This window comes from Ochotona curzoniae, unplaced genomic scaffold, assembly GCF_017591425.1.
Source record: "Ochotona curzoniae isolate NIBS_2020 unplaced genomic scaffold, NIBS_Ocur_1.0 contig_4877, whole genome shotgun sequence".
Classification (NCBI taxonomy): domain Eukaryota; kingdom Metazoa; phylum Chordata; class Mammalia; order Lagomorpha; family Ochotonidae; genus Ochotona; species Ochotona curzoniae.
This window is the reverse complement of record NW_024466409.1, coordinates 8565-32678: the sequence shown is the minus strand read 5'-3', so window position 1 is coordinate 32678 and position 24114 is coordinate 8565. Positions and strand designations below refer to the sequence as shown.

Sequence of the window (24114 nt, the reverse complement as noted above, 5' to 3'; positions counted from 1 at the left end):
AGCAACAGCAAGAATGGGTGGGAGTCTAGGTCCTGGCTGTGGCCTACGCCTGCTGGCTGACCCCCAGCCCGGCCCCCAGCTCCTTCACTGATCCCTAAGAACTGGCCAGACCAAGGCAAGATCCAGATCCAGAACCTGAGTGTGCGCTACGACAGCTCCCTGAAGCCTGTGCTGAAGCACGTCAACGCTCTCATCTCCCCGGGGCAGAAGGTCAGATCTCCATCCCCAGCTGCCAGCCGGGCTCAGGCCACCTTCCCTGTCCTCGCCTCTCCTGCTGCTGCTCCTCACAAACACACACACACACACACACACACACACACACACACACACACACCTGTTTCCTGGCTTATCCACAAAGGAGGCGATGACCCGGATTCCTCCTGATGGGAGAGGGGCAGTGCGGTCAGGATCTTGTTCCTTGCAAATGGTCTAGGGATTTCCCTAGAGCACAACCCCCTGAGCCCCAGGGGCACAGGGTAAGGCTGCCCTTGTCAGGGATCCAGCTTGGCCAGCATTCCCACCCAAATCATCCTCCTGACCTCCCCTGCTCCCCTACTTCTCCTTCCATCTCTGTCTCTGTCATTGTCTGTGACTGACCTCCTCACTGTAGCCTTTAAATATAATCCCCGTCCCCGTCCCATCCGCTCCTGTCCATCCGTGTCTCTGGCCTGGCCTCTTATTGATTATAATTGATTCTGGTTTTTATGACTTGTTTTCATTGATTAGGAAGGTAGACAGTCATCTGCTGTTTGCTAGCACACTCCCCAGATGCCCCCAACAGCCATAACTGGGCCAGGCCAAAGTCAGGAGCAGAAACACCAGCAGAGTCTCCTGCAGGGATGACAGGCACCCAGTTACTCGAGCTCTCACTGCTGCTTCCCAGGGTGCATGTAAGCAGCAAGCTGGGATTGAAAGCAGAGCCAAGACCCAAAGCCAGACTCTCCCATTCAGCATACAGGTGTCCCAAGCAGCCTGTGCACCGCCACGCCCAAGACCCAGCCCCTCACTGTAATTTCTGCCACTACCCGAGAACCAGGAGGCAATACAGACATGGCTGCAGTTTAAGCTGGGCATACAGGCACATCCCTGCATGCTTTAGTCGGCCTCACAAGTTTGTGCACGTAGAGACACAATGTGGCACATGCAGCAGCCTCACACGGAGCACATGCAGACCCACACGAGGGCCCCGGCCAGGGGACATCTGCACCCTGTGCTTCTCTCTCGGGCTCCACCATGGGCCCCTGCTGCACTCAGCGCAGGAAACAAACCCCATCCTGAACCCAGCCCTGGCCCAAAGAAAGCTGGCTGGGCACAAGACCTGGACAGCAGGGGACCCTATGACCTCCCACCGTGCATGACATCCACAGTGCAGAGCCGGATGGTGCCGCAGCAACCCCAAGGCTTCCGAAGCCCACCTGCTTCTCTCATTCTAGATTGGCATCTGCGGCCGCACGGGCAGTGGGAAGTCTTCTTTCTCTCTTGCCTTCTTCCGCATGGTGGACATGTTTGAAGGTGAGCTGCACAGCACTGGCGGGTCACACACATCCCTCCTATACACACACATTCACAATAACCAGCCTCGGTACAGAGTCAGGTGTTGCTACCTTCCTGGACATTCTAACCAGGTGCCCCATCCCAGGCTAACCCTGGCCCTGGCCCTGTGCCTTCATCTCTGTACAGGGCGCATCATCATAGATGGCATTGACATTGCCAAGCTGCCACTGCACACTCTGCGCTCACGCCTCTCCATCATCCTGCAGGACCCCGTCCTCTTCAGCGGCACCATCCGGTGAGTACCCATTACTGCCCTGCCAGGCCCTCCTATCCCAAGGGCAGGGAGGCTCCCACAGAGTGGATGCATAGAGAGGGTGGGGATGGGGCGGGCAGCTCACAGGAAGGCCTGTCTGTGGTGATCACCACCCAGGCAGGTGCTGGTAACAAGTCCCACAGCCACTGCCACACCACCTCCAGTGCTCCCTCAGGGCCATCAGTTCTCACTCTGCCCCCTCCTGCCCTCTCCACGGGGGCTTTGTGTGCCCCTCCAGATTTAACCTGGACCCCGAGAAGAAGTGTTCCGACAGCACACTGTGGGAGGCCCTGGAGATTGCCCAACTGAAGCTGGTGGTGAAGGCACTGCCAGGAGGCCTCGGTAACTACTCCTGGCCACGTCCCTGGGATGCTGGGCACTAAAGGAACCATCAGGGACAGAGAGGGAAGCCATGTGCCCATGGCTTAGGTGTGCCCTTATTGGCAGCCTGGGATCTGGCAGGACTCCCTTGTCCCTGCCACCCTGAGACCGTTTAGTTCTTCCTTTCCCCATGCAGGTACTCAGGGAGCTCAGGGGATTTGCCCCAGTCACACAACCTGTCAGTCCTGGGTATGGTCCTTCTTGCAGGACACAGGGGGACCTTGGAAGTGGGTCCCCATGAGACAGAGATGGCAGGTTCCTCAGTACCGCGGCAGTGTCCTCAGTCCTGCCCTGCCCCGTCTACCTGCCTGCCTGCCCAGGAGAGGAAAGGACAGCTTCACTCATGGCCTGGTCCCCATCCCAAAGCCTACACAGAGGCAGCCAGGGCAGCTCAGGGTCGTGTTAATGTACTCAGTGCCCTTCTTACTGCAGGCTGTGTTGTTGGGTCAGCTGCAGCCACACTGCACACACCTGAGCTCACGGACCCACATCCACCTATTTGTACCCAGTCTGCATTTTCCCTAAGCCGCCCCGTCTGGCTCACGTGTGGCGTGGGGTTAACATGATCCTGCTCCCTGTCTGGGGGCTCTTTGCAGATGCCATTATCACGGAAGGTGGGGAGAACTTCAGCCAGGGCCAAAGGCAGTTGTTCTGCCTGGCTCGGGCCTTTGTGCGGAAGACAAGCATCTTCATCATGGATGAGGCCACAGCGTCTATCGACATGGCCACGGTCGGTGCTGGGAGGCAGACCTTCGGCAGGGTTGTGGAAGGTGTTAGAGAGAGGTGTGCACACACTGGTGCTGAGGCTAAGAGCTGTGTGTGATCCAAAAGGCAAAGGATTTGCGGGCCTGACTCCCTCTAGTCTTAGGGACATTTTATACACACACACAAAACCACACATGTGCAAAACTACAAACAGACACACACAAACACATACACAACCACAATTACATACACCCACACATAATACACAATCACACACATATATATAACCACAAGCAGCCACACAGAACTACACACATACCACACACACACACACAAACACACACACAAAACTACAAACCACACACAATCACACATATAAAATCACACACTAACCACACATACAGTCGCACACATGAGACCACACATCAAACCACCATACACATCACACACATAGACTTTACACCTGTCATCCATCTCCAGCCCATGCAGACACTGACTGTCTGAGTCTAACTCTCAAATTCTCGACTTACAGGGATTGGGATCAGATAAGAGGTGGCTGGGGCCAGGGTTGGGGTCAAATGGGACCTGGGTACTACATCCATGGGACATGTGAGCCAACAGCTGCTGCCTCCACCCGGCAGGAGAACATCCTCCAAAAGGTGGTGATGACGGCCTTTGCAGACCGCACTGTGGTCACCATCGCGGTAAGCGGCCCTTCAAAGGGGTGTAGGGGGACCCCAGAGAAAGGACTGGCCTCCTGAGGGACTGTCATCCATGGGCAGCCCCAGGGCTGGCCTGGTCCTTATAATCAAGAAAGGACCCTGGAGCAGGTCAGAGCCAGCAGTCTGGAGGACTGGCAGGGAGCCTGGGTTGCAGGGTAGGGAGCTGGGGTGCACCTGCTTCCCTTGGCCCTCCCCTCTCTTTTTCCAGGTTCCAAGGTCCATCCCATCCCAAGGCCCTGTGAGCTAGGCCGGGGTTACTAATCCATAGAAAGTAGGCGTTGGGTGGGGGAGCTATGGGGACCTCTGGGTGCTGCAGTCAGGTGAGGGGAGAACAGAGATGTGAGGGGAGAGGGCAATATTTGAGGATGGCAGGCTTGGTTCAGAGCCACTCAGGAAGAAGCAATTACCACAGATGAGACATTCTGACCCCCCACCCCCGCCCGGCCTGCTACGCTGACCAGCCCCTCCTGCCTACCCAGCATCGTGTACATACCATCCTGAGCGCGGACCTGGTGATTGTCCTGAAGCGAGGTGCCATCTTGGAGTTTGACAAACCTGAGAAGCTGCTCAGCCGCAAGGACAGCGTCTTCGCCTCCTTTGTGCGTGCAGACAAGTGACCTGCCAGAGCTGGGGTTGTTCTTGCCCTGTCCTCTGGCCCCCCAGCCTGGGTTTTCTACCTTCCAATCGCTTGTGAATAAAGAGATTCTGTCTTTGCTACTGGAAGCCATATGTCTGATGGGCAGGGGTGGGCAGCGAGCGGACTGTGGGTATCAGGAGCCGCCTGTCTTTGGCATGGGGCAGAACTGAAGGATCCACATGGGCATGGACAAAAGGAGGTTTTCTCATCTGTGAACCAAGGACTGTATTTGTTAGACTGTCATGACAAAATACCGCACACTGGGAGACCTTAGCAACAGAAACTCACGTCACCATTGCAGAGGTTCATATCCAAGATCAAGGTGTTGGCAGGTTTGCTTTCTCCCGAGACCTTGGTCCTTGGCTTCCAGACAGACCCTGCGTCTTCACGTGGCCCTTCCTCTCTGCACCTGCCTCTGGACTGTGTATGTATTCTTATAAGGACATCAGTCATACTGGATTGGAGACCCACCCCTCTGGCCTCCCTGAAACTGATGACCACACTTCACAGTTCTACTGTCACCTAGGGCTAGGAGCTATGAGCTAGGGAAAAGTGGCTGCCTTCTGGTCCATAGTAAAGGTGATTGATGGCATTGCTATGATTCACTTAAGATATCTCCATACAGCTGGATCCCCTTCCTTGCCCTTGTCATTCTTGGATTGAAATCACATGAGCTGGATATCCTGAATTGTTAATGTTTCCACTGTGAATGACAGGAACCCACCTCAAATGAAAACATGAGGTTGTTATAGAGTGTGGCTGGCTGTACCACTTTGAGGACCTTCTGACATTGGTCTCCATGTTTAAGCTCCATTTCCTCTCCCTTGCGGATGATGGATGACCACACCATTTACACTTTGTCCCCTGGAAAACTCAAGAAGAAAGAGCTATGTTCCTCCCCCAAACTCACAGCAAAAGCCTCAATGTACCAACTTGAAACTCCTTCCTACCCTTGCCCAATACCTGGAGTCAGAGAGTTGGAATACACCCTGGATCAGATGTCCCCATCTCTCTGCCCCAATCCCCATCCCTGTCTGATTCTTCAGAGAGAACACGCAGTGCCTGTACCACAAGTCAGCCAGGGGGTGGTTGGGAGAGGTTAGAGCCCAGATACCAGGGAGGCCAAAACAAAAGCTGTCCTGACTCCCTCTCCATCACCCCACGGAAGTGCTCATCTGCCCTTGGCCAGGAAATGGCAGGTGCTTGTTTGCACATCATTTTGCTTTAACTTACATGTTGACTACAATTCTGGCTTATCAGAATGGGGGCACAAGCCAAGGGATCTTGGGCTTGCATCCAGGGGATCAGACTCCACATGAGGACTCTATCCCTCCTCTGTCACTGAAGGGAGGCTCAGGGCAGACCCTCCTGGAGGTTCCAGAAGCCAGAGGGACTCAGAAAGGGAGAGTCCCTTGAGGCCTGGCAGGCTGCCTGGGAAAGGCAGGATTTATTATTTTCTTATTTATATTCTTCATGATACAGTTTTATAGGCTCAGAGATTTCCCCTTCCACCCTTCCTATTCCCCCAACCCCCTACTGTTCTCCTCTGTTATTATAATAGTATAGTCCTTTAGCAACATTTATAAGTCCATATTTAAGTGTATCATGACATTGTAGGTATATAGAAAATCGTTGACAATCCAGCATCTACTGTCAAGACATATTTAACAGTTTCATTGGGAGTCCATCTTTTATTCAGGAATAGAGATGCTTGCTGCAATGTATCTTCACTTCTTTGGTATGCTGGTGTTTATTACACAGCTCCTCTAGATGAATACATATATATATGTTTACCTATGTATCTGTTGATGTTACATTTTGCATGAAGGACAGGAAAGGAGTTCGTTCACATTGGGTGGACAAAAGGTTAGAAGAGATCATGAGGGCAAAAGGGGAAGCAGGAGCCAGGGCCTAGGGTGAGTTAGGAATGCTGGTTGACCAGGGAGGCAAGGGAGGGAGCAGAGCAGAGCGCCTTGGATGTCATCACAAAGTGCAAATGGAGCACAAAGGGCTTTGGAGCCAGAAAGGGCCGCAGCAGCACAGTGGGAGGGAGGGAGCAGCGTGAGGAAGCAGAAGCGGAAGTTGCACCCTCTTGGATGGCACAGCAGGAAACAGGGGAAGCCTCCAGGCTGAGCCCTTCCAGCTCTGAGATGTCTCCACCCTGGGACTCTGCACTCCCCTGCATCGTGGGATCTCTCAGGAAAGGAGCACAGGGAAGCAGGCCTTCAGGACTTCAGCCATCCACCAAAGCCCCAGGGCCTGGAGGGAAGCAGTGGGGCACATAAGGACCCGCGTTGAAGCCTTGCTGGACACCCAAGGCCCAAATCCTCATTCAGTCCCAAACCCCGCAATAAAGTACCAGAGTGTTCACCAGCCTTGGCTCACACACCCTCCAGCCAAGAACATCCCCTCTAAGAGAAGCCACTTTGATCCAACCAGTGTCCTCAGCCCAGCCCCAGCCTTCCCACAGCGCAGACCCACCCTCCTTCCGCACCACCGTCCATGGGGAGGGACAGGCAGGTGGTACTGGGCTGGAGGCTCACCCAGACTCCTCTTCACAAGGCTCAGCGACAGTAGCAACCTCAGAAGTTCCTCCCTGTCCCCTGGGGCTTTCATCCTGCCGGCCCCTCCCTGCTTCCCAGGTTAAAACGAGGGAATTTCAGAAAGGTGATGGAAAATGGGATTAAAGGGAGTCCTCAAAGCATTCATGAAACACGTGTGCAGGGCACGGGGTGGTCCAAGGGACCCCGGCCACCCTGTACTAGGTCGGAGGCGGACTGCGCCTAGGAAAGCAAGGTTTTGTTTTGTTTTGTTTTGTTTTGTTTTGTTTTGTTTTGTTTTGTTTTGTTTTGTTTTGTTAGTGGAGAGGGAGTCCGAGATTTCCTAGTCTTCTCAGAAGGTCCGGGATGGAGAGAAGATCAGGAGCACATCCAAAAGGACTGTTAGTAGTCCTCGGGCCACCTAACGGACCCGGACCCGACAGCGGGGACTCAGCGGCTTCTCGCCCTGGAAACCCAAGAGCTGGGCGAGAGACCGACGCCGACCCGACTGCACATGGGAGAGAAGAAGGAGGGAAGCCAGGGCCAGGGGGGCAGCCATCCCAGCCTGGGAGGGCCGGCACCAAGACCCTCTTTGCCAGTTGGGAGTGGAGTCCCAGGCGCCAGGAGGTGTTGGGGGGCGGTGAGATCGGCGATGGGCGGAGCGTGCGCCCTGTGCCCGCCCCACTCCCGCTCCGGCACAGGTCGGGCTCCCCCTGGCGGACCCCGCGCCCCCTCTGGGCTCCCCGGACGCCCCCCTGGCGCGCGGGCTTCCACCCCAGCCTAGCACGGGTCGTCCTGCCCGGACCGACAGACCCACGGCGACGGGAAATCTGCCGGCCGCGCGCAGCAGGGCGACGGGAGGGGGAGCGGCGGCCGCGGCTTGAGCAGCAGGAGCAGGTGCCGCGGCGACGCGCGGGCGGGGCGGGCACCGGGCGCCGGGCGGGGGCCGCGGCGCGGACGGGCAGGCGTGCGGCTGGACCAGCCCGGGAGGCCGCGACCCGGACAGAGCGAGATCGGCGGGGTCGCGCGTGGGGCGCAAGCTGGGAAGGGTGGTGACTCCGAAGGGCGCGAGATCCCAAGGAGACAGAGAGGGCGCGAGCTGGAGGGGGATCCGAAGGGCGAGCCGCAGAATGGGTGGGGTAGGAGGCTGGGGCTTACGTGGAGAGCATGAGGTGGCCCGGACGTGAAGCTGGATCCCGGAGGGAAAGGGGACAGAGATGGGTGAGGCGGGAGACTCGTGGGGGAGGTGTGCAACCCAGTTCGTTGGTAAGATCTCAGGTGCCAAGTTCAGAGGTGGCTGAGAAGGCAGGCTGGGTGGGGCCTAGGAGTCTGGGGAGGGTGGCAGGCTCAGGGTAGCCAGCAGGTAGGAGAGCTGGGCAGGGATCCGGGTCAGGTGGGGCATCCGCAGGGCCAGGGAGCTTGAGTAGGCAATGGACAAGTGAGCCGTAGTGTGAGGCAGAGAGGAAAAAAGGAAAGCCGGATCCAGGTGGAGGTGGGGCTCCCTTTAGAATCAGTCAGTGAGGTCAGCAGCCACGGGCTGAGGCAGGTGCCCAAGCAGGGAACCCCACAGGGAGGATCCCAGGCCTCTGGTGAGCCTCATGGGAGAAGCCCCTGCCTGGGGTCGCCGCAACCATGCTGTCCCGCAAGGGCATCATCCCGGAGGAGTACGTGCTGACGCGTCTGGCCGAGGACCCTGCCGAGCCCAGGTACCGGGCCCGGGAGCGCAGGGCCCGCTTTGTATCCAAAAAAGGCAACTGTAATGTGGCCCACAAGAACATCCGTGAGCAAGGCCGCTTCCTGCAGGACGTGTTTACCACACTGGTGGACCTCAAGTGGCCGCACACGCTGCTCATCTTCACCATGTCCTTCCTGTGCAGCTGGCTACTCTTTGCCATGGTCTGGTGGCTCATCGCCTTCGCCCATGGTGACCTGGCGCCTTCCGGTGAGGACACCACCGTACCTTGCGTCACCAGCATCCAGTCCTTTTCGTCGGCCTTCCTCTTCTCCATCGAGGTCCAGGTGACCATCGGTTTTGGCGGGCGCATGGTGACCGAGGAGTGCCCCCTGGCCATCCTGATCCTCATCCTGCAGAACATCGTGGGACTCATGATCAACGCCATCATGCTGGGCTGCATCTTCATGAAGACTGCCCAGGCCCACCGGCGGGCAGAGACACTCATCTTCAGCAAGCACGCCGTCATCGCCCTGCGCCACGGGCGCCTCTGCTTCATGCTGCGCGTGGGAGACCTACGCAAGAGCATGATCATCAGCGCGACCATTCACATGCAGGTGGTGCGCAAGACCACCAGCCCTGAGGGCGAGGTGGTGCCCCTGCACCAGGTGGACATCCCCATGGAGAACGGCGTGGGCGGTAACAGCATCTTCCTGGTGGCTCCGCTCATCATCTACCATGTCATTGATGCCAACAGCCCGCTCTACGACCTGGCACCCAGCGACCTGCACCACCACCAGGACCTGGAGATCATCGTCATCCTGGAGGGTGTGGTGGAAACTACGGGTATTACCACCCAAGCCCGCACCTCCTACCTGGCTGACGAGATCCTGTGGGGCCAGCGCTTTGTCCCCATCGTGGCTGAGGAAGACGGCCGCTACTCCGTAGACTACTCCAAGTTTGGCAACACTGTCAAGGTGCCCACCCCACTCTGCACCGCCCGCCAGCTTGATGAGGATCGCAGCTTGCTGGACGCCCTGACCCTTGCCTCCACTCGTGGGCCCCTGCGCAAGCGCAGTGTGGCTGTTGCCAAGGCTAAGCCCAGGTTTAGCATCTCCCCGGAGGATGCATCTCTAGGATAGCACCTCTATCCTGAATCATGGTCCCTCCGCGGTCCCCTCACACCTGCGAGTGCGCATGTGGATGGTGTGACATGGTATGTAAGAGTAGACCAGCCTCTTGGCCAGGCCAAGACCGGGCGTGCAGCTGGAGCCCCTTAGGTAGCCTTACTCGGCTGGCTGCGTACCTAGGGTGTTACAAGGCACTAGTCACTATACTATTTCTGGCTTCAGAGGAGCCTGTACTGGGATATTTTTATCCCTGTTCCTCCCAGTTGTGGCTCAGGACTGGCTCACCCCCACAGCCCTTTACCCAAGGCCGGGGCGGCTGTGGGAGGTGCTGGGCCCTGAAGCTGGGTTTCAGGCCAGCCTGGACCCTGACGATCACCCTTCCTGAAGCTGCGCAGTTGGCTGGGTAAACACAGACCCAGCGTGGTGTCTCTGTGATCCCAGAAATTGACTCTGGTTTGTCTCCAGCGCCGTTGGTCCCTGGAAGAATGGATGAGGAGTGGGGCCAGGCACTGCAGGAGGTTAGTGGATGAGAGGGCACGTATCTGCTGGAGAATTGGCTCTGTGCAGCTTGCACAGGCTGACTAGGCTCCTGTCTGTGGGACAGGTTCATGGTGGGAAGAATGACACAGGGCTGCTCGGGCACAGAGAGCAGGGGATGGGCCTGGCACCCTTTCCCTGTGTCCGCCCCCTCCACCCTTAACATGCCAGCCTTCTGCTGAGAAAGTCCCTTGGAGGGGAGCTGCTGCATCTGTCTGCTCCCCCATTCTGTCCCCATCCTGTGAGTCTGGAGTGGGTGGGGGGCAGACAACTGGCGTGCAAAGTAGAGACAGGCCTTTCCTATACAATGACCTCCCACCCCAACTCAGCTGCTGGCTTCCCCATGATGACTGTGACTCGTGTTATCTGAAGGGTGACCAAGGGTAGGGTGTGTGTGTCTGGGTTGCTGGAAAAGTTGTTGGAAAATGCAGAAGGGTGTTGGTGAGTGGGGGCCATAAGGTGCACCAAGTTTTGATCCTGATGGGCTAGGCTTGAAGCTGGACTCTCAGGGCCAGTGCTGCCCAGAATTCTGCCTTCTCCATAGTCAATAAAGCTTTCCCTTCCGAATCTGCACACTGGACTTTTCTTGCCACGGTGGCAGCAAGCATGCTGATAGAGAGGGAGGGCAGGGGCTGGCAGGAGGAGCTGTGGGCCCCAGCAGCGAGCCAGGAAAGGGATCCTGTGGCCCAGCCAGCCTGCCTAGCCTGCTCAGCCTTTGGGCCCTGACTAGGTTTTGTAGCCGTGAGCCCTGCTTCCACTCTGGGGAATCTGTTGTTGGGAGGGGAGGGGACAGTGATTGCAGCAAGTAAGCAGTGATTGTAGCAGAAGCATTGCCTGGGGGCCAGGGCTGGGCTGGAGCTGCTCAGCTGGAGTTGGGGACTTACCCTCTGACTCAGTTGTTTTACCTTCACTGATAGTGGCTGAATGGCCTGCTATTGTGGCAGCAGGTGCCAAAAATGGAAATACCTAAATGTGTGCTGTGTAATCAGTACGCAGTGAGTGCTAACACTTGTCATGGATGCTGAGCTGAGAAAACAGACCAAGCAAGGGAAAAGAGCATATTTCTGTCTCTCCACAGTGACATAGACATTTGCTGGTTCTTACTTTCCACCTATGCCCAGCCCAGTCTGTGATAATAGGTGCCTTGTCAATGGCTGTCATCTGGTCAACCTTGTCTTGGTCTGACCTACAGCTGCTGTATGCTGTCCCCGGAGACTGGGATCACCCCCTCCTATGTGAGGCACCCTCACTGGTGTCCCCAAAGCATGCTGGACCACAGTAGCACTTGTGGGCTCTGATTGTCTCTCCAACCTTAGAGCTTGCTGCCGTATTGCCAGGACCCTGGGCGTCCAGTCTTCACTTCCATGGCTTCCTGTCCATCCCCTCCATGCTCACAGCTTCCAGCTCCATGCCACTGAGCCTATGCCTATGTTATTTCATTAGTGTGGGTTATTCAGACCTCATCTATTGTCAACAAAAATCCGTAAAAATTCAGAACAAATGATGTCACCTGAACCCTACCCAGATTTCTCCGAAAAGAGATGGCTGCCTCTCTCTCCTCTGGGCCCTTGGCACTCTCCTTTGTCCTATGTTTGTGGACCTGTCCCTAGTCCGCAAGTTTGTGGATCCCTGAGATCAGTGACTTTGTCTGACTTAGCACTGAGCCTGGAACCGAATAGGTGCTGAGTAAAGCAAGAAATGAGTGATGCCCAAGATAAGGATCCAGGGCTCATGTTGTGGTACAGCTGGTAAATCCACTGCCTGCAACACCAGCATCCGCTAAGCAGGTGGATTGGAGATCCAGTTGCTCCACTATCCATCTGGCTCCTTGATAATGGCCTGTAGACACAGCAGAGGCTGGCCCAAGTACCTTGGCCCTTGCTACCCTCATGGGACACCTGGAAGAAGCTCCTGGTTCCCAGCACTGAATGTTTTATCTAATTGGGAAGGTCCTTCCTAAAAAGCCCAGAGGCAGGGTCCTGGGGACCAGGAAGTTGCTGCTGGTGACCTGAGCTCCAAGCTGCTCTCTTGCACAGGCCCTCTTAGACAGGGCTGAACCATTAATGGCTTGGGGCCACACTGTCAGCTCAGGGCTGTGGCATCTGGCTCTCAGGACTCAGCTTGGCTGTCCTGAAGGAGGATGGGAGGCGCCAGGGTCACAAATGAGGAACCCTGGGCAGCAACAGCATCCTGGACTACCAGCTGAGGTTATCTTCCAGCAAACCAGCTGAGATCTGAAACTGCTGACAGAGCCCACAGCCTGCAGACTTGAGGGCCTAGCGCCACCTGCTGGCTACAGGGTAGACCTGCTTGATCCCAGAAAAGTTGGGGTCACTGTTTCCAGGCTTTTCATCTGGCTCCAAAGGAGATCCCAGACTTAAGGATTAGCAAAGAAAATCCTACACATGAGAAGGTTGGATAGATGCACAAAGCCCAAGAACAATAAGCAAAATGTACTTAGAACCCCCTGGCTTGCGGGGCTTGGGTGTGGAGGGAGGCCCAAGCCCATTGGCCTGCCAGCTGCTCAGAGCCAGACCAGCCGGCTAGCCCTGTCTCTGAGCTCCCAGGCCTTTGGCACCCGGGCCACCCAGTGGTGGGGTCTTGAGAGGGGAATACATGGACTTTTAGGCTTCAGAGCAACACAGCAGCCCAAGAGAGATAGCGGAACTGGGGTAGTTAGTAATGACCAATGCCAAATACCACTCACAGGGGCACACTGAAGCTAGGGCAGGGGAACTGCCTACCTGGCAGGGCTAGATCACAGTTTTCACCAAGAAGAGTTGAAACAAGAGGTGGGAAATGTTAGGCTGCACCATGTGCCTAACCAGCATGCAAGAGAACTCAGTCTTGAGGCAGATTCTGTAGGGAATGTGTGGGCCCACCCCTTAGATCTGCAATTTCAACTGGTTTGCTTGGAGTTGGGAGTGGTGATAGGTTGCCCATGGAACCATTGACACTCATGGGTACTGGGGTTGGGTACAGACTATGTTGGTCCAAGCTGCAGCACCCACAGACACACCTAAGACTCTGGTATGGGGTGGGCCAGGCCACAACATCCACCAATCATACATATTTAGGTCAAAGGAGGTAACCTACAACTGGTAACAGCCTAGCACCCACTGGCACGGAAGGACTATGGGTGTGGGAGTGGGTCTGGGGGGGAACTAGGGCAACTCCCTGATGGGCAATTGCTCCTGCTAGTGAACATAAGACTCAAGTCTGGGTGTTGGTCAGACCAGACATGGTAGCTCCTGCTGTCCACAGCCATGAGGGGTGGTTTTAGAAGGGGGTGGACTGGGCAGAGCCAGGCAGTGCTGGACCACAACTCATGCTGGCAAGAGTGAGAGCTGGAACTGGGGACAGATCAGGCTGGGCAGGGCTACAACACCTGCTGACCTACATGTGAACCTGGTTATGGGGAGAGCCAGGCTAGGGAAGCCAATTGTATCCATTGGTACAGGCATGAGCCAGAATAAGGGCAAGCAGGTTAGGCTTTGACACAGCATCAGCTGGCAAGTACTAGGACAGAGGGCAGACCCTATCTAGCTAGACCACAGAACCACCTAGAGAGTGCAAGATCAGGGGCAAAGAGTGGGTCCAGTGGAGGGGTTGTGGCCTCCTCTCTGATGGGCTGCAATTCCCACTGGTGAACATGAGAACCAGCACTGGGGCTGGCCTGGCTGGACAGGCGTTGGCACCCGCTGGCATGAGCGTGTGCTGGAGGGTGAAGTTGTTTGGGTTGAGTTAGGCTTTTATGTCCAATGATGTATACAAGACCCCAGTGGGATGTGAGGCAGACCGGACCGGTCCACTGCATATGTTGGCAGGCACAGAAACCAGAGCTGAGGGATTCGGTCCAGTGGAGGTTATTGGGCTGCAGCTCCCCCTGCAGTACGTGAGGATCAAGCATGTGTTGGCCAGGGCTGGGCTGGACCACAGCACTCATTGGTATGCTGAGGATGGATCAACTACCCCAGTGAAGTTTGACAGCAAATTTCTGGGCCAATGGAGACTCAGAGGCAGACTATGACAGCCAATCGAACTCAGAAAGATTCCCTCATCCATGGAGCAGTGATATCAGCTGCATCTCAGAACTATCAAGAATACATGAACAAACCCCCAGAAAACACTCCACGAAAGGAAACTTGGGTTGACGTCAGGTGGCAGTTCCTCAATCCTCTGGATGATGAAGCCGCTGGGAAGCTTGGTGGACTTTATTCAAAATTAGTAAATTATGTATTGCTCTTTTGAAATAACATTTTACCTTATATCCAAAATTTCTTGTACCCCCCTCTCCACTATACATGCGAAGAACAAGAAGAAAATGTATAAACAAGGGTCTCACTACCCCAGATCCTCGACCCTTCCTACCCCGATCAACTAGACAAACATTATTGCCAATAAAATTAACAAAAACAAAAACAGCAGCAACTAAAAAGGAATCCCCTGGGTTGCCCTGTGAGCCCTGCCTTGAGACAGAACTTTGGTTCAGCATATTGTGACAGTCCCAATGTCAGGTCTAGCACCTCTGGAACTCTGGCTCTGGTCCAGGGCCTGGGGAAGTCTTACAGGAGGACTGTCCCCGCCTACTAGGGTGCTCTTCCCCAGCCAGTCCCAGGGGCAGGGCAGCCTGAGGGGACACCTGCTATATCCGGTCACAGCTCCCCTGAATGCTGGGATGCAGGTTCTGGGCTTCAGTCTGGAGCTCTGCAAGGGAGGGAAGCCAGGTCATTCTCCTCCAGCAATGGAACTGCCAGTCTGCAAAAACGACCAGCGGGCTCACTACAAAACTGCCAAGAACCAATGCCTGAGGATTGGGATCTGCCTTTGATTTCACCTTGAGGCCCACATGGAGTCTACCACATGCACCCCTCACTTGTCTGGGCATGACTCACCCAACTTCTCCTAGGCCCACTCTCTCTCTACATTGCCATTCTGCCAGCTCAGGCCTCCATCTATGTCCACCTGGAGTGGTTGGATCAACAGACAGCTTGGCCATGCATATTTCAGGAGATCCCCAAATTCTCCCCCATGAACACCACCTGGGACACTATCTTCACAGAGAGGGAAGCAGGTGCTCCCTACACACCCCCCAGTGCCACTCCAGCCATGCCCAGTGACCACTTGAGTGTAGGGCTGTGAGCTGCTGTATTTCCCTTTGCCGCAAATCTCTCCTTTGTGGGCAATGATGCCAACAGGACAAGGAGAGAGCACCTGCAGTGCTCCGGTCTGTCCCACCATTGTTTGAGGCACCACACACATCAGTGCAGCCATCAGCTTCCATCAGCCACAGGCCCTGATGAGCCTGTATCCAGCAGTCACCTGCCTCCTAACCAGGAAATGTGGTTCTCTGCCACACAAAGTGGCCTCAGGTTCCTCCCCCCACACCACCGGCTCCCCCACCAAGGACACCAGACTTTATTCAAAATTTCACCTTATACTCTAAGCTTTATTTGGTCTGTAAATGACCGAGTTCAATAAATTAAATAAGTTAGTCCAGCAAGAAAAAGAGTCAATGGAATAAATAGTAATCGAATGAAGACTGGCTTATCTTCACTCACTGATAGTTTAAAATAGTCACAGTGTCATTAAAACTACAGCACTATGTCATTCTCAATCTGGCAAGCTAGGTGTGCAGATTAGGTGCACCTTTCTTGATACTTTACTTCATTTCATCAATTCCAATTGTTCTTCAACAGTTATTGAAGTGACTTAAAAGGCAGATTAACAGATGAAGAATGGCAGAAAGAGACAACTCTGCCATCTGTTGGTTCAATGCCCAAATAGCAACTAAGGCCAGAGATGATCTGAGCTGAAACCAGGAACCAGGAATTTCTTCCATAGTTCCCCTAGGGGTACAGCAGTCCAAGCATTGGGCCACCATCTGCTACTTCCTCAAACATTTATGAGGCAACTGCCTAAGAGAAGGATCAGTAAGGAGCTCTATCAGTGAGTTTTGCTGCCTAACAAACAAACCGTAAACATTTTGAGATAAATATTCCTGCTGCAGTGGAGAGAGGTGATTCTGAGGCTCCTCCGACCACAGCTAGGGTGTTCAAGTGCTGTTACAGAGCTTCCAGTGATCCAGGCTGGTGTCCTGAGAGCAAGCAGGATGATGTGGCTCTGCTTCTGGTCTCTCCCTTTTCCACCAGCAGTCAGGCTTGGACTAGGCACTTGCTCAAGCCCAGAAGCATCACAGAAGTCCAAGGATGAATGCACATGGCCTCCTGAGGTCTAGGCTGGGACTGACACACATCCACTACTGTTTCATTGCATAGGATGAAGCAGGTCATGGGATTGAGCATACAGTCAAGGCTGCAGTCCATGATGGAAGGCACTACGAGGTGACACGGCTACATTCAGAGGTCTGTGCTGAATCAAAGCCCCGAGGTAGGAACTCCATCCAGATTGTTTGGATAGGTGATAGGGACCCAGGCATTAGTCATCATTCACTGCTTTCTCTGGGGCATGAGTAGGAAGCTGGATGGAGAGCAGAGCAAACGGAACTTGAAGGAGCACACAGATATGGATGGCTCGCTTTCCAAGCAACAAACCCCCATGCCTCAGATCTGGTCCACGGCTTCATAAATCTTTTTCATGCTAGTGGATGTCTGCTTTTTCTGTTTGCGCCTGGATATCAGGACCAGGGAAAGACAGAAATATGTATCAATTACAAATAATTGAAAACAGCTTTACATCCTGCTCTCTTATTGTCTTTGCTCCAACCAGAACTGGTCCCAGGAATCAGTCCGCTGACTTTAGATAAGCAGCTTTATCCCTGTAAGAACACATCATTCCCCTTTCCCTGAAGCATTTCCAATGAGCTGGTCAGCTCCTGTTCACCATTTCAGCATGACAGAACCATGCCTTGTTGGGAGCAATTTCACTATCCTGAACCATCTCATCAACACTTGGAAACATGTAGCATCAGTCAAACAAAAATGAATGACTGCAGGTCAGTGAAAGACTGTAGTAAGTAGGCCAACTGACACATTAACATAATACAAGCAATTTCAGGAAGGAAAACCTCTCTCTGATAAGGCCCACAATGAGTGACAACAGCAGACACAGGTCTACACATATTGGTCTACACATACAGGTACAAGTTCTGGCCAGAAAAGGCATGCTCAGATTCAGTTCACAGGGAGCCTGTGCAGCACACAGACAGAGGGCAGCTGCCACTGCATCCTCCCAGAGCCCCAACACCACATGGAAATCACATGGAACACTTCTTCTCCAGCACAAGGAAAACCACCCACATGTATAACAGCCTCGCATCAATTCTGAGGACTCGTCAACAGCACTCTAGACTGGGACCCTGATCTCCTAGTGCAAATTCAAGACTGGGCTAAACTCTGCTCAGCAGTCCCTTACCATTTTAGATTGCAGTAAACCACAATAATTATAGCTAAAATCAGCACTGCAACAATAGGTAAAACAATCACGTAGCTATTGTTCTTCACAGGGTCTGCAAAAGAAAGAGAATAATGTTAAGAAGAAGCTACTTGCAAAGGCCAAAACATGACACAACCAATGCCAGGTCCAACGTGGTTTCTGTTCCCTTTCCCCTACCAGGTGAACAGCTATTCCATTCCTATCACATGCAACTTGACATGTCAGTGTGTTCAGCCCTTGTCAGAAATGCACAGCAAGATGCAACACCACATACACAGGCCACACAGAGCTTCAAAGCTTCTACAGTATGCTTGCAAGGGAAAAAAGCTCAACTGCGGGGGAGGGGGTGGTATGCGGGGTAGAGAAGGCGGGGAGGGCACATTTTGGGGAGGGGAGGGGGGAATCCCAGTGCCTGTAAAACTGTATCGCATGATGCAATGTAATCAATTAAAACAAAAAGTAAAAAAAAGATGTTTGCAGGCAAAATTAAAAAAAAAAAAGCTTCTACAGCCAGTGTCAGCACACATGCTTAGTCATGCAGACATGCACACACAGGACATTCCCACTCCATGTGCCTCCCCCACACACTGCATGCACTTCCTTGCAACAAGCCACCACAAATACCCGTATGCCCAAGAACAATTCCTTCTTCCCTCTGGGAACATCCAAGGTCTCATCTGGCACACCCAGACCGCCTACCCCTGGAACTCTGCCTTCCTTACTCCCCTGGAACCAAGAAGATGCATTTCACCAGCAGAGTCATTCCCAACAACACCACAGTCATGACCAGGGCAATCATGATGAGTTCAATGACTACCCTCCCACTACCAACAACAGCTGGAGGGATTCTGCAGAAGCTGAGCTGTGTTGCACTAAAGATCTGACCTGCCTGGCACAGGCTCAGGACAGAACATAGGACTACTACTTGGCTTCTACCAGGAAATCATTTACAATAGATCTAGTCCTGCTGGGAGGGATGTGGCAAGGCTGCTTCTTGACCCGGGCCCACCCCTTCTCTTCAGGGCATTTGGATACAATCCTGTCCCTATCCCCATAGAGGCACGCAAGCTTACCACCCCATGCCACAAAGACCATTGAGAACCAATTTCCAGGAGACACAAGCTGATGAGTAGCCCATTTGCACTGGACCACTCTCTCTACTCGAGCTGACCATACCTTCTGCCTTTGAGGAGAGGGACTTAGTCTCGGCTGCTGACTCTGGTTTAGCTGGGTCTTGTCCCAGCTTGCTCCCTCTTCACCATGTTTTACCTCTTTCTCCTTCAATTCCCAGTGCAGCGCCTGGCATGCCTGTGAGCCTAAGCTGTAAGTTGCACTGCCTCAAATCGTGGAGTAGGGAACATGTCCAGAAAGAGGCTTACCTGTCACACTCAGTGTGAGGTTGAGTCTCTGGGTGTTGTGTAGGGAAATGTGGCTCACCACACACTGGTACACGGCCCCAGCATCTTCCAGAGGAGACTTCAGTGTCACATAGCTAGTGACATTAAAGGTCCCATCCTCATTCTGGACATGATGACCAGTGAAGATGCCTTCAGATATCGGCAGAGGCTGGGCCACATTCTGGAGACAAATCTCCCATGTTATGTTCACAGAGTCTGGGTAGAAACCACTGCACTTGCACACAATGCGTGTGTATTGCTTTGAGTTCTCCAGGACCTGGTCCTGAAATATTTTGCTGGTTGGAGTAGCTGCCAGAGAGAGGATACACACTGAGTTGGAATGAGGCTTCAACTCTTCCTGCCCTCACTCACTGACTCCTACCACACACACACATCTGCACCTCACTGCTTCTGTAAGAAGACAAGACCCAGTACATGATAGCCACACTCACTGTACAGATGGACACTGGGGCACAGGTACTTCTGCAGCCATGCCCAGCTTACCTGACTGAGAAACACCCACTAGCCACAGCAGACTCTAGGGAAGGGAGGACAAGCTTATTACCCACCTGATTTCTGACACAGAAGAACACCTCAGGAAGAACAAGTGAACTGAATCAGACTCTGCTTTGACTAAATGTCAAGGCCAGTGCCAGCAGCATGCCACCATGCTAGAGCCCAATGCTCATAGTATGAGTGCAGCTGAGTCTCCTCACACATCTTGCTTGCTTCCTACACATCTGGGAGAATCTGCAGAAAGTCTTAGAGCACTGTTGTGGGACACAATGCTCATTGATTCCTAATTTCTGTTACATAGTTTCAGTTAGAAACAACACATCCAGATGAAGCCTATATCATCTGAATTCATGGAAGGTTGGTCTGGCCATGTGAACTGAGGGTCTGGTCATTCCAGATTCACTGAAATGTGGTGAGAGCAACTCCCTGGAAGCACACATCCATCAAAGTGTGTCCTGAGGATGACAAGTGTGCCCTGCCCTTGCAGAATGGCTGGACTCCCCTGTGATGGCTGGGAATACAAAGGCCATGTACCATGATCAGATGGCAGCTCCACTTAGAGATGGCAGAATCACTGTTTGGCAAGAGCAATATCCATCCATATGACAAAAACAAAACAAAACAAAGAACAATGTGTGGCATCAGAGAAATTCCTCAAGCTGATAAAGAACTTTTACCTAAAATCTATGCCCAACATCCTGAGGAAGAAAGTAAAAAATTTCAGGAGTAGGCAGGATGCTCCCTCTACACTCTATTCCTAGTACATTGCAATGAACTCCAGACCAGTAAAATAGGATAGGAACATAAAAGTACACAGACTTGAAAACATGATGAAACTATATTCGTTCATAGATAATGTGATTGATAGACAGCAATCGCAAAGATTCAACCAAAAAAAACCACAAACAAACAAAAAAGGCTTTGAGAACTAGTAAGGATAGTAGCAGCCTCAAGATAAGAAGCCCATGTACAAAAATCAATTACTTGTCTACAGAACAGTAGTGATCAACTGAACTTGGAGATTAAAATAATGACATACATTCCTGTACACATGGCCAAAGGGGACATTCGGTCTCGTGGTTCAGGTGCAGGTTAGAATGCCTGTGCCCACACCACGGTACTCAGGCTCAGTCTCTGCACCAACCCCTGATTTCAGTTATCTGCTTTTGCAGGCTCTAGGGGGCAGTGGTGATGGTTCAAGGGCAGGGTCCATTCAACCCAATAGGGGTGAGGACTGAGTCAGCTCCCAGCTGGCCTACTGCCTGCATCACACAATTCAAAGTCAACTAGTAAGGTATCATTCTCTCTCTTTTTCTCTCTGCCTCACAAATAAATGAATAAAAATTTAAACACACATGCAAATAAAAATATAGAGAGAAATATATAGACACACATATAGCCTTTAAGCTTACACACATACACACACGTGCGCACGCATATATATATTAGACACACCCAGACTCTATAAGAGAAACACACCATAGCCTGCTAAGGAAGACAGAGAGAGAAGAAGGCCAGGGGAAAGAAGACTCAAAAGAACCAACAATACGGACACCTTGCCTCAGATACAGCCTTCAAATGGGAGGAAACCACCTGTGCTCTTCAAGCCAACTGGTCCTCGTTCAACTCACGCTGCCCCAGCCACTTACCACTAAGTGCAGCCAGGGAGCATCAGCTCTGTTGTCCAAATGCAGGGCTCTTAACTTCACATATGAGAGAAACAAGCAGCATGTCTGAGTGGATGGCTATTTTACTTACCATCACTTCCGAGTCTCTCCATTTTAATGCTTATGAAAATATTCCATTCTACATGTCTAACGATTTATGTATATATGCATATGAAAGGCAAAGTAACAGAAGAGAGAGAATGCATGCTCCCATACATTGCTAAGTCCCCAGATAAACACACAAACCAGGACTAAGCCAGGCTGAAGCTGCAAGCCAGGACCTCCATCCTGGGTCTCTCACATGGATGGCAGGAGCCCCAGCACTCAGGCCTACTGGGCTGCTTTCCCAGGAACAAGAGCAGGGAACTACTTTGGGAGAGGTGCAGCTGCACTAAACCAGCAACCTTAAGGGATGCCAGGGGCACAACACACCATGACACAACACGGACCCCACATGCAGCCATCTTAACTGCTAGGCCCAACCCTGACCTCCTATTTCAGTTGATCTGAAGACGTTTCCTACTGTTCCCCACAAGGGCTCAAACACTTTTCATGTCACTGTCTGCAAGAGTTTCCTTTTCTCCCCATCTCACCAGCATCTATTCACCAGACTGCTGGGTAACACACCACACTGGAGCTCAAGATGGAATTTGGGGATGTGTCTGTCCTGTCAGGCTTCATCATACCTCACTCCACTGCACATCTTGCATAACATCTTCCTAAGAATCCCTTTTTGGAAATGGGAAATCCAGGTGCAAGGATGCTAAATGTTTATCTCACTCACTTAGAAGCACAAAAATTGAAGGGGACCACAGTCTAGCAACCCTCTCTTTCCCAGCTGCCTCCCCAAGGAACCTGCTCAGATAAAATGACAACCCACACCCAGTGGGAATAATGCAATAACCACTATTGCTGTCTTCCACTCACTATGTGTCATAGACAGGGGCACATCCAACATTTCACCTGCATCTTCCCAACATGCCATCTCTCCCCACTCCTCCTGGGCAGATGCCATCACATTTGTTTCTAGCAAGGGCACCGAGATTCAGAGGCTTCACACCTTGCCCAGAGTCATCTCACCACCCACCAAAGCCCAGCTCTCTAGCCCACGGTGGGTCCCCAGACCAGCCTCTAACATCCATCCCACTCTGCACCTGCAGCCCACGGGATCCCGGGCATTGCCCTCAGGCACTCACCCACAACTTCCAGCTGCACACTTTTCTCATCCATCTCAGGGGTGACCACCACCTTACAGAAGTACTCTCCAGCATCACTGAGCTGAATGGCTGGCAGGTGCAGTGAGGCCTCTCCCCTCATCAGCTTCTCCGGAGAGATGTTGGCTCCAGTTCGGTATGCCTTCTCGTGATCTCCATAATACTCAAACACAGGAACTTTCTCCTCTGATCCTTTTTTCCTCACAAACCAGACAACACCCACAGTGCTGATGTCCAGAGCGGGAGAACCAGGGATCTTGCAGGTGATGGTGATGTTGTCGTTGAGAAACACGGTCTGAGTCCTCCCTGCCATCTCCACCCGAAATCCTGTGGAAACAGGAGAACTCAGTTACACAGAGACCCTTGACACAAACACGCCTGCAACTCCAAGCAGAACCACATAACTACAAATGCACAACTTCATGAAGTGGACAGGGAATGATTCAGGACACAGGTTCTTTGTCCATGGCCCTGTTACAGCTCCAATGTGGAGAACTTCAAATCCAGGCCCATGCAACCTATTGGTTCCCGGAATCTTTAGCTGCACGCTGTGAAGCATGAGGCCGATGAACACAGCAAGAGGGCAGTTTCTAGCACAGACGTATATGAGGAAGAGCAGAGGATGATGGGCCAAAGGGAAAGCTCACAGGACAGCAGCCAGGCAGGGCTCCTTCAGCAGGAACAGCCCCTCAGAGCAGGGAGCCTGGAGGGTGAGGTGGGCGCGGTTGGTGGCTATGTCTCATGAGAAGTTTTAACAAGGGAATTTGAAAACAGTGTTTGGGGTTGGGTCTCAGGACGGGGCGTCTCATGCCTGGATCCCAGACAGCCGCCATGTGCGTACGGTGAGCTGTTCCTGGGCCTGCCGGGTTCCAGAGGCTGTTTCCTTCAGGGTGAGTAGACCGAGGGGGGAGGCCTCCGGGACTGGGCAGGTCCGGGACCCACCCGCCGCCTTCATGGGGTGGTGAATGGGATTTGGGAGGGGCGCGACCTTGGGCCTGGGTTATTTAAACCTCCAGCAGCCTCCCGGCAGCTGGTGGGTCTCAGGACGGGGCATCTCATGCCTGGGTCCCAGACAGCCACCATGTGCACATGGTGAGCCGTTCCCCGTGCGGCTAGTGCGCCATTTGGTGCCAGGTTCCGCCTGCTGGCCGCCCAGCCAGGGAGCTCTGGGGATTTGGTTCTTTGAGTCGCTGCTTAATTAGCTCCAGGTTGAAGCCGTTGTGCTTCTTGGACCTGAAACAGGCAGTAACTCTTCCTTTGTAAAACTTGTAATCACTAATAATGCCAACCACCAAATACCAGTCCATGTAGAAGCTATGGCTTGGGGCCTGTCCTGCAAAAGTAGCTCCAACAGCTGGCTAATGTGTCAACTGGTAATGCAACAGAGTAGATCAGGCACGACTGAGCAAACCTTAGCCCACAAGTAAAACTAGAAACCAGGAGGGAGCAGAGGTCATGCCGAGCTAGGCTCTTGTACCTACTGGTCTGCGGGAGCCAGGAACGCTAAGCCACAGTGTCTATGGCAGCGTTCGGGACAGGGGAAGGGCTGTGCCAAGCTGAGTCAGAGCATCCATTGGCAGGCAAGTGACCTATGGCTGGGAACAGACCCGGTTGGGGAGCAAAGGGGACATCCCTAGCTGGGCTGAGGTTCCCACCAAGAGGCGCGTGGCCTGGAAGGGGGGCTGCGTTCTGATCTGGAAACAGTTGTAGTCTCCCTTGGCACAACTGTGGACTGGGATTGGATGCACCGAACCGGGCCGGACCCCAACACCCCCTGGTGTCCTGGAGGACCAG

General features: G+C 53.3%; 3 protein-coding genes across 7 annotated transcripts in view; 2 read left to right on the top strand and 1 right to left on the bottom strand.

The window, feature by feature from the left end:
- ABCC8 (ATP binding cassette subfamily C member 8) overlaps positions 1-4332 on the top strand; it is a 70061-nt gene extending 65729 nt beyond the window's left edge. For all 4 annotated transcript variants that reach the window (XM_040988435.1, XM_040988434.1, XM_040988436.1 and 1 more), the window contains 7 exons: positions 80-210; positions 1434-1512; positions 1681-1789; positions 2046-2149; positions 2785-2918; positions 3535-3597; positions 4095-4332. In XM_040988435.1, the coding sequence (XP_040844369.1) occupies positions 80-210; positions 1434-1512; positions 1681-1789; positions 2046-2149; positions 2785-2918; positions 3535-3597; positions 4095-4232 (758 nt within the window). In that variant the 3' untranslated portion in view covers positions 4233-4332. The remainder of the gene's footprint in view (positions 1-79; positions 211-1433; positions 1513-1680; positions 1790-2045; positions 2150-2784; positions 2919-3534; positions 3598-4094) is intronic.
- Positions 4333-8340: 4008 nt separating this feature from the next.
- On the top strand, positions 8341-9926 carry KCNJ11 (potassium inwardly rectifying channel subfamily J member 11). The gene has a single exon (XM_040988432.1). The coding sequence runs from the start codon at positions 8425-8427 to the stop codon at positions 9604-9606; it is 1182 nt and encodes a 393-aa protein (XP_040844366.1). The 5' UTR covers positions 8341-8424; the 3' UTR covers positions 9607-9926.
- A 5633-nt stretch (positions 9927-15559) lies between these two features.
- LOC121161826 (natural cytotoxicity triggering receptor 3 ligand 1-like) lies at positions 15560-22770 on the bottom strand. Of its 2 annotated transcripts, XM_040988457.1 has the most exons (3): positions 22303-22770; positions 17506-17599; positions 15560-16761 (listed from the first exon to the last, which is right to left on the bottom strand). In XM_040988457.1, the coding sequence occupies exons 1-3, from the start codon at positions 22631-22633 to the stop codon at positions 16695-16697; spliced, it is 492 nt and encodes a 163-aa protein (XP_040844391.1). In that variant the 5' UTR covers positions 22634-22770; the 3' UTR covers positions 15560-16694. The 2 variants fall into 2 exon arrangements, with proteins under 2 accessions (XP_040844391.1, XP_040844390.1); XM_040988456.1 differs by lacking the exons at positions 15560-16761; positions 17506-17599 and adding an exon at positions 18855-19139.
- Between the last annotated feature and the right edge of the window lie 1344 nt (positions 22771-24114).

Excerpts from the sequence above, each read along its gene's own strand:
- KCNJ11 (XM_040988432.1), top strand. The coding sequence starts at position 8,425 with ATGCTGTCCCGCAAGGGCATCATCCCGGAGGAGTACGTGCTGACGCGT.
- LOC121161826 (XM_040988456.1), bottom strand. The coding sequence starts at position 22,633 with ATGGCAGGGAGGACTCAGACCGTGTTTCTCAACGACAACATCACCATC. Across the intron at positions 19,140-22,302 it reads TGTGCAGCTGGAAGTTGTGG|ACTCTGTGAACATAACATGG; the intron begins GTGAGTGCCTGA and ends GTTTCTACCCAG.